Below are 13,687 nucleotides of genomic sequence, written 5' to 3' on the forward strand. Positions count from 1 at the left end.
ATTTTGAGGTATAGATGATGAGATTCAAAGATTAAGTCAAGCAACCCAGGTGTCTGGCATTAACCTTTAGGGCCGTATTTTAAAGTTCTGAAACGCAAGTATCAAACGCGAAACGCAAGTAACTTTGTGGGTGGATCTCGCGGTTGCTGTTATACCGGCGGGATAAATGACTCTTGCGCCTGACGCAAATCTTACAAAAAGTTTACAACACACAAGGCAGCTTTAATTACGTAGCAGAGGGGCAGGGGCTATAAGACTCTGATGTTGAAAGATAAAATACACTTTATAAAGTTCATACACTACACGGTTGAGTACATAGGGCATATGTACACAGTGTGTAAGTGCATAGTGCCTCATTTGGGACACAGCTCAGAATAACGATGACCCGCTGCAGGACTTTATGTTGCTGTTTTCATTATGCTTATATGCCGCTGTCGACCACTGCACCTCCTTTCGTTTAGTTGCTTATGTTTATCTTACGATTAAAGTTATGTTTAATGACCGCCTCTTCCTTCCCTGAACTTTGTAAAGTTATGTTTGATCACTTAAAATCTAATTATTTTATTTCATTCTAATCAAACAGCCACGAGTGCTGAATTACTACTCATGCAGGTCAATCTCTCTGGTTTTATTTGGTTAAAACAATCATACTAAAAAAAAACGTTACTCCATTGGTATGAGACACTTGTTGCACGTTACAACAAGTGATTGATATTAGCATATCATATTAATAAAAGCTTGATGACTTTGTGTTGCTAAATGCCATTCAATTCATTTGAACTCTTTCGTTTGGTTTGAAGACAAAAAACGTACCAAGCACAATGTTCTTCTAACACACACTCACAGCGTTCGGCTGGTCTCGTGTCTGTCAGAGCGGAAACTAAAGCTGATGCTCTCCGTGTGTTTTTCTGTCGTCTTTCACGTTCATATGTAAATTGCATGAGCTTATTTTGTCCATTAGATCAAAACCTCTGAAAAAACCCATATATGTACCCGCCCATAGACCCTCCCCTCGAATAAATCAGGACAGAAGTGTTTAAAAGAGGACAATAGAGACGGATTAAAACACCAGGTGTAAACGGGAATGTGTCTCCCTCGTCTACTTGTGATCCGATCGACCCAAACGCATCTTAACACCAGGAGTAAACCGTGCCTTAACTTAATGTGACGTATCGCAGACTCTGCTCTGGCCGTGCGAGTTCATGTGTTTCGGAGGTGGCGTGGCTTTGGTGAGCTTTCTTGCTACTGCCCTAACTTTAATAGCAACGAATGCTGGGTTTCTCATGAATTGACTGCTTCAATGATTGTGTTTGGGCCTCACCCCTCTTCCCATGAGGCCTTTGTTATGTGGAAGACCGATGAATCTGAAAGCCGCTTCCTGGATGAAATACGGGTTCAGGATCCGCATGTCTTCAGGATCTCTGGGAACGATGCGTGCCACGGACTTCCAGAATCCCTCCATACTCCGCTGAAAGACATCAAGAACACAACACACATCAGAAGACGCTCGAAACAAACGCAATGAATAAACCTGCGTGACTTCTCTGAAGGTGAGCAGAAGCAGCTTTTCTTTTCAAACACTCCTTTGACTCCTGCTCTGTGAATACACTATTATAACTGCAGAAAGGCCTTAAGGGAAACTGACACAGAACAGTCACTCGCAGCCGCTGAATAACGCTCTCAGCTGAGTAAATAATCCGCTCACTTTGATATAAAGAATAAAAAGGGTGACGCTGCGTTCGAAGCCAAGAGCGTGCCCGAACACGGACCTGTCGCTCTCCTCATGGGACGCCCACTACACCTGCAACCAATAACACGGACACACCTGGGAAAGAGTGACTGTTAGAAACCGTAACGCTTGACATATCCGGTGGGATTTCATTAAACGGCATCCCGATCCGTAAAGTCACAAATAAACACGCCGTGTAATTACGTCCGGCACAAAGCTTGTGTTTTCTTTTCAAGGAAGGGACAGAGGGTCACAAAACTGAACAAAAACAACAAGTGCTTTGACCCGGAGAGCCTTACTTGTGGTTTTCTGGTGTAATACAAACCATGTGTGACTCGGCATAACACACACTCAACTAACTATCAGTCGCCATCAGCCTCATTTAAGATGTGCACAAACTCCTCCCTTACAAACATCTACACCAATCATCCGATTCAATCCATTCATGACAACTTCGTGGCATTCGCTATGTAGAAGATATTGAATGAAGCCATTGTATTTATAAAGCTTTTGTGATTCACTTCTACACTACAATTCAAAAGTTTGGAGTTGGTGAGATGCTTTAAATGGTTTTGAAAGTCTATTCTGTCAACCAAGGCTGCATTTATTTGATCAAAAATACAGTAAAAACTAAGTTAAAATAACTTTTTTTTATCTAAATGTATTAAAAAATGTAATTTATTACTGTGATCAAAGCTGAAATTTCCAGTTTTTAGTGTCACATGATCCTTCAGAAATCATAAAAAAAAAAAAAAAATGTCGAAAAACTTGTGCTGCTTAATAATAAATGGTGATAATTGTTTTCAGTATTCCTTGATAACTATAAAGAAAAAAAGCATTTATTTTAAATAAAAATCTTTTGTAACATTATAAATGTCTTTGCTCTCACACATTTGCTGCATCTTTGCTGAATTAAATTAAAACTTACTGACTCCAAGCCTTTTGATTAAGTAGTGTGTTCACAATCAATGCCATTTAAAAGCAGTTTGTACAAAACACTGCATTCATTTCTTAAAATAACATTTAAAATTCAGCACTACAGTAATAAGTCATAATGTAAAAGTCTGACCAGCATTACTAAGAGAATTCAGAAAGCCGGAGCAGGTTAAGATCAGTTTTTCTCCCCCACCACAGTAAAATCGGAGATAAAGTGGCAAACATTGAGCGAGCGCTCAAGCGCAGGTGATTCGTCCAGCGGCAATGTGTTGTTGAGCCTCACAGGGCGAGAGTGATAAACACACAGGTGGAAAATGTGACGTGGCTCAGGCAGAGAGAGGCGAACACGATACCCTGCAGCGTGGAGAGGAGAGGGGCCGTTTAAAAGCCCCATGAAAAACAAGAAGCGCAAACAAAGCCACAAAGGCAAGGAAGACCCCGTATCAATCACCCCGCGGCACGAGGCCTTTGTGCGCTGGGTTTCTCTGATACCTGTCACCGAGCTGCTGGAAACAGACCTGCAGGTAAAAAAAGAGCTGACTAATGATCACGAACTCTGAACTCTGGTGATGTGTGTCCGCCTGATAGTGCCGTCCAAATGGCTTATTGTGCTGTATCACACACACGGTCACTCAACACTGCCGTAGCAACAAGCGGAAATCTGACCTCAGTGTTTACTGCACTGCTCAATGTACAGACCTAGTGGTCTAATGATAAAGTATGAGATATATTGATGTGTGTGTGTGTATATATATTGGATAAATGCTGTTCTTTTTTTTACTTTTTATTCATTTATTTATAATTTTTTAATATACAGTAGGGAAGGCTATTTTTTGCCCAGGAGTGTATATATAAGTTATAACTTTTTCAGCAAACTTAGTTCCTGAATATTTCTCACAATTATATATTTAAAAAAAAAACTTAGTTAAAAAAGTTGAGTGTTTAGCACACAATGTTGCAATAAACACAGTAAATTATCAAATATATTGAATAAATGTTAAAATTATATATATATTTCTTCCCAATTTAGTAATTCATTGTATGCATAAAAATACAGGTTATTTTAGGTTTTATTATCACATAAAAAAATCACATATAATGGATAAATGTACAGTTAGCCTGACTGTCTTTAAAGAATTAAATAAATAAAAACATAATCTGTAATAATGACTGGTTATCTACAATACATAACTAAATAAATACATCTTATGAAAGGGATAAATGTACAGTTAGCTGGTCATTATCACAAAACAAAAAAACAAACAAACAGTAACTGTTTAACAATAAATAATTTAATAAATTATGAATCTTATGTAAAGTTTAAATATATAGTTAGTTGGTCATTATCACAACACAGACAAAAAAACAAACAAACAAAAAAGAAATGGTTAACTAACTAACTAAATAAATGCATAAATATAGTGAACAAGCAAATCAATAAATAATACACTAGTATGCTTTAATTGAAAATAATTCATGTCTATTTTTAGTCTTTTCAATGTGGTTGATGAAATAAATAAACAAAAACCTTGTTCTTTAAACCTCGATTTCTCTCTTGAGAAAATGAATGACTACTTGCTTACTGACTTCTGCTTCAGAAGTTAACATCTCAATTCATTTACTCAAATACATTTTTAAATGAATCGGAAAAAGACTGAATCAATGTAACAAATCGGTCAAAGCCATTACTTTCGGTCATATCCGATGTTATCCACACACACACACACACACACACTTCCCCTGACGGGTAATCCTCAAACCCTTTAGTTTGTAGCCCCAAATGTCTCTTTCTTTGGTTAAAAGAGTTCCTGACGCATTTTTGAGCGATGACGCTGGCCTGTAACCTGTGGGCGTGTGTTTGCCTGCTCGTGGAAGCCATTACGGCTCACACACTACAATGGCCGCTCTCAGTCGCTCTGGCACTCTGGAGGTGCGAGTCGTAGACTTTATCACAGAGTCCATCAGTTTCCAGTGGGCCGACACACACTGTGGCATTCATGAACCTCTGGAGTGGTAGAGGTCGCCGACCCCGACCGTGACCCCACAACCCTCGGTCTCCTCATGTCTGAATCACCAGACTCTGAAGACACTTGACAATCATAAACACTATTGTGTCTCAGTGTGTACGCCGAACATGTCATACAAAGCATCTAATGATTCATAGACATGAGCTCTGTTCCCTAGTGAGCTGCCTTCCTAGGCATCATGTTTAGTAAGGCTCCGGATGACAGAATAGATGAGCTCACCAGAAAAAAAAAGAGTTATATTTAGGATGTGTCCCCAGAAATGAAATCATGCATGTCGAATCAAACATTATAGTCACATTGAATCTTCCTGAGTTGAATGAAATATTCTCAAATGATCTCATTGTAAAGTGTTCCTTCTCGAATCTTCTCTAATCTATTTTTCTTAAATGTTCTCAAATAATCCCAAACCTTCTCTAATGTTCAAGTCAAGTCCTCTAGGTCACATAAAATCATATCTTTTCAAATGCAATCTTTTTTTTAATCTTATGAAATGTTCTTGAAATGTTCGTTCTGTTTGAGTTAAATCAAATCAGATTTTCAGATATTAAATGTCCTCAAATGACGTCAAGCCTTCTTGAACTTCTTCTCTTAGTCAAATTAAATGGTACCTTTTCAAATGTAATTCATTTTCAATCTTGTTCTTTAAATGCCCGTTATGTTTGAGTCAAATCAAATCGCAGATTTTTTTATCTAGATCTATTTATCTAGTTATCAAACTGAGTCACATTAAGTCATCTGTCAAATTGAATCTTGTTTTCAAATTCAATCATTTTTTAATCTTCTCAAATGCTCTACGGATATTCCTTCTATTCCTGAGTAAAATCAAGTTCTCGAATATATTCTTTATAAAAGTTCTTAAATTTGAGTCACATTAAATCAATGATCTTAGTAAATCTTCTCTAATTCAGCATTTTCTTCTCTATTTTTTTACTTTTTAATCTTCTCATGAACTGTTCTTTCAACGGTCCTTCTTATCATATCTTTTCAAATGCAATCTTTTTTAATCTTATGAAATGTTCTTGAAATGTTCGTTCTGTTTGAGTCAAATCAAATCAGATTTTCGATCTATTTTTCTTAAATGTTCTCAAATGACGTCAAGCCTTCTTGAACTTCCTGAGTCTAGTCCGCTTCGTCAAATTAAATGGTACCTTTTCAAATGCAATCCGTTTTCAATCTTGTTCTTTAAATGTTCGTTATGTTTGAGTCAAATCAAATCGCAGATTTTTTCTAATCCAGTTATCTAGTTATCAAACTGAGTCACATCAAGTGATCTTTTAATCTTCTCAAAAGCTCTGCGGACATTCCTTCTCTTCTATTCCTGAGTCAAATCAAGTTCTCGAATATATTCTTTATAAAAGTTCTTAAATTTGAGTCACATTAAATCAACGATCTTAGTAAATCTTCTCTAATTCAGCATTTTGAAATGAACTGTTCTTTCAACGGTCCTTCTTATAATATCTTTTCAAATGCAATCTTTTTTAATCTTATGAAATGTTCTTGAAATGTTCGTTCTGTTTGAGTCAAATCAAATCAGATTTTCGATCTATTTTTCTTAAATGTTCTTAAATGACGTCAAACCTTCATAAACTTCTTCTATTAGTCAAATTAAATGGTACCTTTTCAAATGCAACCCGTTTTCAATCTTGTTCTTTAAATGTCCGTTCTGTTTGAGTCAAATCAAATCGCAGATTTTTTTCTAATCTATTTATCTAGTTATCAAACTGAGTCACATCAAGTGATCTTTTAATCTTCTCAAATGCTCAACATATATTCCTTCTCTTCTATTCCTGAGTAAAATCAAGTTCTCGAATATATTCTTTATAACAGTTCTTAAAATTGAGTCACATTAAATCAATGATCTTAGTAAATCTTCTCCAATTCAGCATTTTCTTCTCTTATTTTTTTACTTTTTTAATCTTCTCATGAACTGTTCTTTCAACGGTCCTCCTCTTCTCTTGTCGTCGTGACTCATTGCACTCATTGCACTAACAGTGGAAACAACAGCAGTTAGTTTATTGACCCCTTGTCCACCGGCTCATGTTTACTTTACTGTATGGCCGTGTTTGAAGCTGATTTCAAAGAGGAGACAAAAGCAAAAGGACAGCAACTACTACAACCCGTCCACAACTAGGACAGCTGACACAACTCGGTAGATCTTCGGCTGGGCTAACATCTCACATATGGTGGCATTCGTCTAAACAGGCCACGCAAACACTAGCGATGATTTAGCTGTTTTGATGCATCATTTACGACAAGATATCTTGGCCGTTCTTTTGCTTTCAGAAGACATAGCTGCAATTTAATTCCAGATCAACAAAGAAACACAGGCTAAGACTACAGCCAATAAACACACACGAATGAAACAACATCCACTTCATCTCTGACCTCTCAATTATCCTCATCAGTAATCCTGACTGGATGTTTTGAACGGAAGAATATTTACAAGACGGACTGCACACTTCAAAACCTTCACCGAATTAACACGTTCCGCTCAATTTCACGTGTAAATTAGAGCCGTGATTGTAGCATGCGGTGGGACGAGAACCAATGCTTCACATGGACGGGTCAGTGACAGATAATGCTCTCAAAGTGGAAGAGACGTTTAAACTGAAAACAATTATCTGAAGAATTCACTTCACTGGTCTTAGCCGTGAAGTTCTCGGATTAAGTCTGTTTATCATTATGCAAAATTACTCAAATTCGACTTAAATTGGTTCATTTATTGTTCAGTTTGTTCAGTAAATTACTGTTTTGGCAGTAAAAGGTAATGGATCTACTTAAAACGCACGCTATGGCATGAGACGATCTATCTTGAAACAATCAGAGTAGCTGGATGTTTAAGAGAATGAAACGTAAAACCCTTTTAAGACTTTTTAAATGCAAAATTAAAGAGTAAAAAAATATTTTTTTATTTAAAAAAATAAAATGCAATAAAAATCCAGTTTAAATAATCAAAGTGTGTTTTTTTCCACAAAATACCCCAAAATGTAACATGGTAAATAGTTTCCACACTGTAAAAAAATTTTTGGGTTTAACTTAGCAAGTTACCTTGTTGCCTTAAAATTTTGAGTTCGTTGTAATAAAATTTTTGAGTTAATACAATGAAGAAGAATGGTTTAATAAACAGAAACTCAAAATAGTGTGTTATCTTCACCACATTAGTTATCGAAGTTGATTTGACAAAAGATAAAAAGTTGTGATAACAAATCATGAAAATATATTTTTTTACAGTGCACCAAAAAATCATAGTTACTGTAGTATATTCCTTGTTTAAAATGTACAAGCATAATTGATGAATATTAGACTTCAGCTGTCTTTACACTGCAGCATTTACACCGTAATAATAGTCGTTTAAACACTTATTAAATGTAGTGGTACACTACTGTTCAAAAGTTTGGGGTCAATACAATTTTTATAGAAGACATTTAAGGGCCAATGGCATGAGAAATCAAATCTGCCTTGATCTTTTGACATAAGAGGTCTTTGTACCATTAAACGTTTTTTTTTTATAGCTTAAAACATCTTCATAATTATAAACTGTATACAATGTATCACTGTTTTTAACATTGATAATAATCGGAAATGTTTCTTGAGCAGCAAATCATCATATTAGAATGATTTCAAAAGGATCATGTGACTCTGAAGACTGGAGTAATGATGCTGAAAATTCAGCTTTGATCACAGGAATAAATTACAGTTAAAAAAATATAACAATAAAAAAAAAAAGTCAATAGTCAACCAAAGAAAAACAGTGTTTTTATTGCATTTTTTATCAAATAAATGCAGCCTTGGACTTAAAATAAATAAATATATATATATATATATATATTTAGAGATCCCAAACTTTGAACAGTAGTGCAAATCAGTTCTTACGTCAGATTTTTACGGAAAGATTTAAGAAAAAAGCGTGCACTTACTGACAAAAGGAAAAGTCATGAGATGCTGCATCTTTTGCCACCATTTTTCTCTACACGTGACCAGCATGACTTAAGACTTCAGGATCTTTTCGATTTTTTAGATTTAAGCCATATTATTTATTTTTCTGGACCCTTCACATAAGAACACTCACGTACCATATTCAAGCATTTCTCTCCATACAATTCTCTCTTAGTCCTAATGGCTTCTCGGCTGGCGGTGGGATTTCTAATGGAGTTGGATACAGAAGGCACGTTATCTGTGTTTTTAGAGAAAGAGTAAGTCAAGCTGTGGCCCATGGGAAAAGTGCTGTATGGAGACTTTCTAAAGACACATCAACAAATCCCAGCCACTATCAACCCTATCAGGATACAGTCAAACACAGAGCTGATCTCCCACAACCTGTGTGTGGCTGTATACAGCGAGATGAAGAATAGCCAGTGCTAAAAGTGTGGCAACAGAAATATTACAAGGAACTCCTGACGACCAGCTATACGTCGGTGAGTTTTATTACAGCGTTGTGACTCGGGGATCCAAATAATGCGGAAATGTCCTTGAGCTGAGTGAACTAGAGTCAGCTTTCATCATGAGAGAAGGTCCTCTAGCAGAACAGAGACCAGATGTGTGCGCCATTTTCATTAGCATTCTGGAGATAACGCAGAGAAAGAGCTGCTTCACTGAACCCAAACCCAGGAGACAAGGTGCCCATTCTGCAGCCCAGAATACACAATTAAGCACATCATTGAGTTCCTGTCAGTCACCTGAGGAAACGCTACACTGGCCGTCAGGAAACACAAAGCCTCATCCGGCTCTACTCACCACAACCCCAATGCCGTTTCATAGGTACCTGTGCTGATGAACTTCTGAGTCTGCTTTCCACACTCATCAATCTTGTAAATCTCTTCCATTCATTGTAACGACATATTCTGCCGATTTGTCACCAAGATAATGTTATCTAGCTGCCTAGATACAGAGCAAAACTGCAAAGATGACTGTAGTTTTGAAAGCATCAGTAAAAATGTGTTGAAACCTACAAAAAAACGTCATCCCTGTTACAGCAAAAGTGCTTGATATTTATAGTTACATTATAGCTGTATTATTTCCAGCTTGTTTTTATTTGTAATAAATAACAGTGAACAAAAAACAAAACATAAATACAGGTGAAACTCGAAAAATTTGAATATTGTGGCGTGAAAAAGTAATTTTTTTCAGTAATTAGACTCATGCTTTCAACTCAGACTCATTACATGCAAAGTGAGATATTTCAAGCCTTTATTTGATATAATTTAGATTATTATGGCTTACAGCTTATGAAAAGGTTTTCATAAGCTGTAAGCCATAATCATCAAAATTATAACAAATAAAGGCTTGCAATATCTCACTTTGCATGTAATGAGTCTATATAATATATTAGTTTCACCTTTTAAGTTGAATTACTGAAATAAATGAACTGTTGCACGATATTATAATTTTTCGAGTTTCACCTGTATGTTTTAGTGTTTTTTATGTTAAAAGATTAAAAATATGTAGCTAAAAAAAAAAAAAAATGCTCAGTCTTTTTAGGTGGGGCGAGTAAAAAAAAAAAAAAAAAAAAAAACTGGGCCAGCAATAAAACAAAGTCTTGTTTTTTTATATTTACACTTATATTTAATATTCGTGTACAGAGCACACACTGTGCTGCCCCCTACTGGTACAAGTATTGCAGGTCTACATCTAATAATCATCTTTTAAAATATGCATGACAGATTTTTTATCAGAAGACTCTTTTTTGTTGCATTTTCTGAGCTATTTTAAAGAAAAAACTGTGGAATAGACTTAAACATGTCATAAATGGAACTGAGAATACGGATGCAAATGAACCAAATTAGTCACAATATTTGATAAATACATTTAGTAATAAAAAAGTTTTGTTTGTGAGCTTGTTGGTCATGTACTGTATGAGTGGTCAAGTTTTTGCATGTCTTACAAGTTTGTCCTGGTACACCATGTGACGCAGCCATTTGAAGTCCATGGGTTTGAAGGCCGAGAAGACGAATAGCGAGCTCTTCTCGTAGCGCTCTGGTTTCTGGATGGCTCCTTCAGGGTAGGTGATGCGCATGGTGGTCTTCGAGCCCACGTCCTTCTCGAACCCGGCGACTGGAGCCTCGTTCAGTCTGAACCATGAGGACAGAGATCAACGTGAAATCCAAATTTGTGATCCATCAGGGAACATTATTAAATGTTAAAGATTAGTTCACTTTCAAAAAATTATTTCCTGATAATTTACTCACCCCGATGTCATCTAAGATATCCATGTCTTTCTTTCTTCAGTTGAAAAGAAATTTAGGTTTTTGAGGAAAACATTCCAGGATTTTTCTCCATTTAATGGACTTTAATGGCAATCATCTATCCCAATGTTCAAAGAAGGTTCAAATGTCCGTCTCAACGCAGCTTCAAAGTCTCGACACGATCCCAGTCGAGAAATAAGGGTCTTCTAGCGAAACAATCGGTCATTTTCACAAAAAAATAAAATATACTTTTTAACCACAAATGAGATGCGCCACGCATTGCGTCATCATGTTGGAAAGGTCATGGGTCACGTCATCTATCCAAGTTATTTGTCTGTGTACTCCGGTTCAAAAAGGTTGGGAAGGACGAAAAACTCCATCTCATTTTCTCCTCCAACTTCAAAATCGTCCGACATCTTTGTTTTAATTTATTATTATATATATATATTTTTTTTACCTTTCCAACATGATGACGTTATACGTGGCGCATCTCAGAGATGGTGAAAGACGGGCATTTCTGGTTAAAAAGTATATATATATACAATTTTTTTTTTAGAAAATGGCCGATCGTTTCGCTGGATAAGACCCTTATATCTCGACTGGGATCGTGTCGAGACTTTGAAGCTGCATTGAGACGGACATTTGAACCTTTTTTGAACATTGGAATATTTGGTTGCCATTGAAGTCCATTCTGTGTAGAAAAATCCAGGAATGTTTTCCTCAAAAACCTAAATTTATTTTCATTTCATTTATATAGCAGGAATAAACACAACAGAAGTTGACCACTGTGCTTTACAAAACAAAAGTCCAGGAAACATGAGAGGAAGAGCAAAATACCATTACCATTGAGACAATGTAATAAAACCATAGTTGAAATTTAGAGAAATGCCCGGTCAAAAAGATACAGCTTTAGTTTACATTTAAACTCATATAGAGGACAGCGATCTCAGGGATACGGGAGGCTATTCCACAGCCTAGGACCGACAACTGCAAACGCACGATCCCCTCTCGACTTTAATCGTGAATGTGGCTGGGACAGATTATAACTGCTAGTGGACCGTAGACACCTACCGGCACATTCACAGTTCAAAGTTCAGATAAGTAAGAGGGTGCAAGGCCATTTAAGGTTTTAAAAACAAACAGCAATATTTTTAAATCGACTCTATAACGCACCGGCCACCAGTTAAGAGACAATAAAATAGGAGTAATATGTTCATGTTTGCGAACCCCAGTTAGGAATCTGGCAGCAGCGTTTTGGACCATTTGAAGCCTTGTAATGGAAAACTGGGATATTCCTGCATATAAAGAATTACAGTAATCCAGGCGGGATAGAACGAAAGCATGTATAACTCGTCCGGAATGCAGAATCCCTGACCACATTCAAAAGACAACTGAAAACTCATCTCTTCCGTGAGCACTTGACATAAAAACAAAACAAAAAAAAAACACCTCTCCTTTACCCTCCCTTGTTTTGGCTTATGCTACTCTGAGCAATTCCAGAACTTTGTATTTTGAGCACTTCTTGCGTTATTTTTGCTTCTTCACGATGACTCGCTTGTTGTAGTCCTCAGTTGTAAGTCGCTTTGGATAAAGGCGTCTGCTAAATGACTAAATGTAAATGTAAATAACTCTTTCAAGCTCTTTCGGTGATAGGAAAGACTTTACTCTAGAGAACAGCTTCAAGTGAAAAAAACTTGATTGAACTACTGTGTTTATTTTTTCGACTGAAGAAAGAAAGACATGATGGACATCTTGGATGACATCGGGGTGAGTAAATTATCAGCAATTTTGAAAGTGAACTAATCCTTTAATGCTTATTTTCATAATTATACATCAAACCTTCTGAAACAACAACAACTGATTTCTGTTAATATGCCAAATATCAAGTAGTGAAAGGAAAAAATAATGACATTTACATTAGATTTTAATTAACTAACTTACCGTACAATAACATCATATTGATCGATTTTGGAGCCCAAGGACTTATTGAACAGAATGCCTCCATTCCCAATAATAATACACTTCTTACAACTAAGACTGCAGGAGAAAAACACACAACATGATTATAGCAACTGATCAACGCTACAGCATTACAAGTTGAAAGCATGAAAACAGAAAGTTTTAATATATAAGATATTCTTTATCATGTAATACACAAATGACGTGTTTGGTGGATAGTTCATGTAATAGAAGAAAAGGAAGTGAATGCTGTTGTGTTTATGTGGACGTTAATCACCTGTCTAGTTCTGAACCCAGCGAATAGCTATTTGTAGCTGATAAAATATGATCGATGATCTTTTCTGTGGACAGAGATAACAGATATTTACTCATTTAGATAGAAAGACTATAGAAAATGCATCAAGAGCTGTGCCAAATACACAGAAATAACACTGGTGAACGGGATCCTATGATGATTTACCAGCAGCCATTTGCTTTCACACAACTGAACTCAGTTGACTAAAGATGAAAATAAAATATCTAAGTGAAACCCAAATAGCAGAAGATCATAGAAAACAGTGCTAAATTACAACAAAAGCCGGCTTTGAAGCACTGTGTTACCGTAATAGCAGATGTGTGTGTGGCTGATGCAGACAAATGGCTCAAATAAAATGAGCAGTCTTTAGGCTTGGTCTTTGCTGAGACACTTATTATTATTATTTTGTACAAACATAGTTGCCAGTATTGCTAATGGTCAGCCTGACTGTCTGAAGCTCTTCTCAAAATGTAGCCTAAAAAAAACAATAAGTCAAGTCTTTAAAAAAAAAAAAAAAAAAAAAATGTTGTACTGTGAATGCATACATTTAGCTTAGGCC

The 13,687-nt window shown here is 36.2% G+C and overlaps 1 protein-coding gene across 9 annotated transcripts in view; it reads right to left on the reverse strand.

Annotated features, from left to right (window-relative positions):
* The window catches only part of st3gal3a (ST3 beta-galactoside alpha-2,3-sialyltransferase 3a), a 45,272-nt gene that overhangs the window by 5,008 nt on the left and 26,577 nt on the right, over positions 1-13,687 (reverse strand). For all 9 annotated transcript variants that reach the window (XM_079629267.1, XM_079629266.1, XM_079629268.1 and 6 more), the window contains 4 exons: positions 13,111-13,174; positions 12,816-12,911; positions 10,574-10,760; positions 1,322-1,468 (listed from right to left, as the gene is read on the reverse strand). In XM_079629267.1, the coding sequence (XP_079485393.1) occupies positions 1,322-1,468; positions 10,574-10,760; positions 12,816-12,911; positions 13,111-13,174 (494 nt within the window). The remainder of the gene's footprint in view (positions 1-1,321; positions 1,469-10,573; positions 10,761-12,815; positions 12,912-13,110; positions 13,175-13,687) is intronic.

Source organism: Phoxinus phoxinus (genome assembly GCF_949152265.1).
Source record: "Phoxinus phoxinus genome assembly, chromosome: 11".
NCBI classification, from domain to species: domain Eukaryota; kingdom Metazoa; phylum Chordata; class Actinopteri; order Cypriniformes; family Leuciscidae; genus Phoxinus; species Phoxinus phoxinus.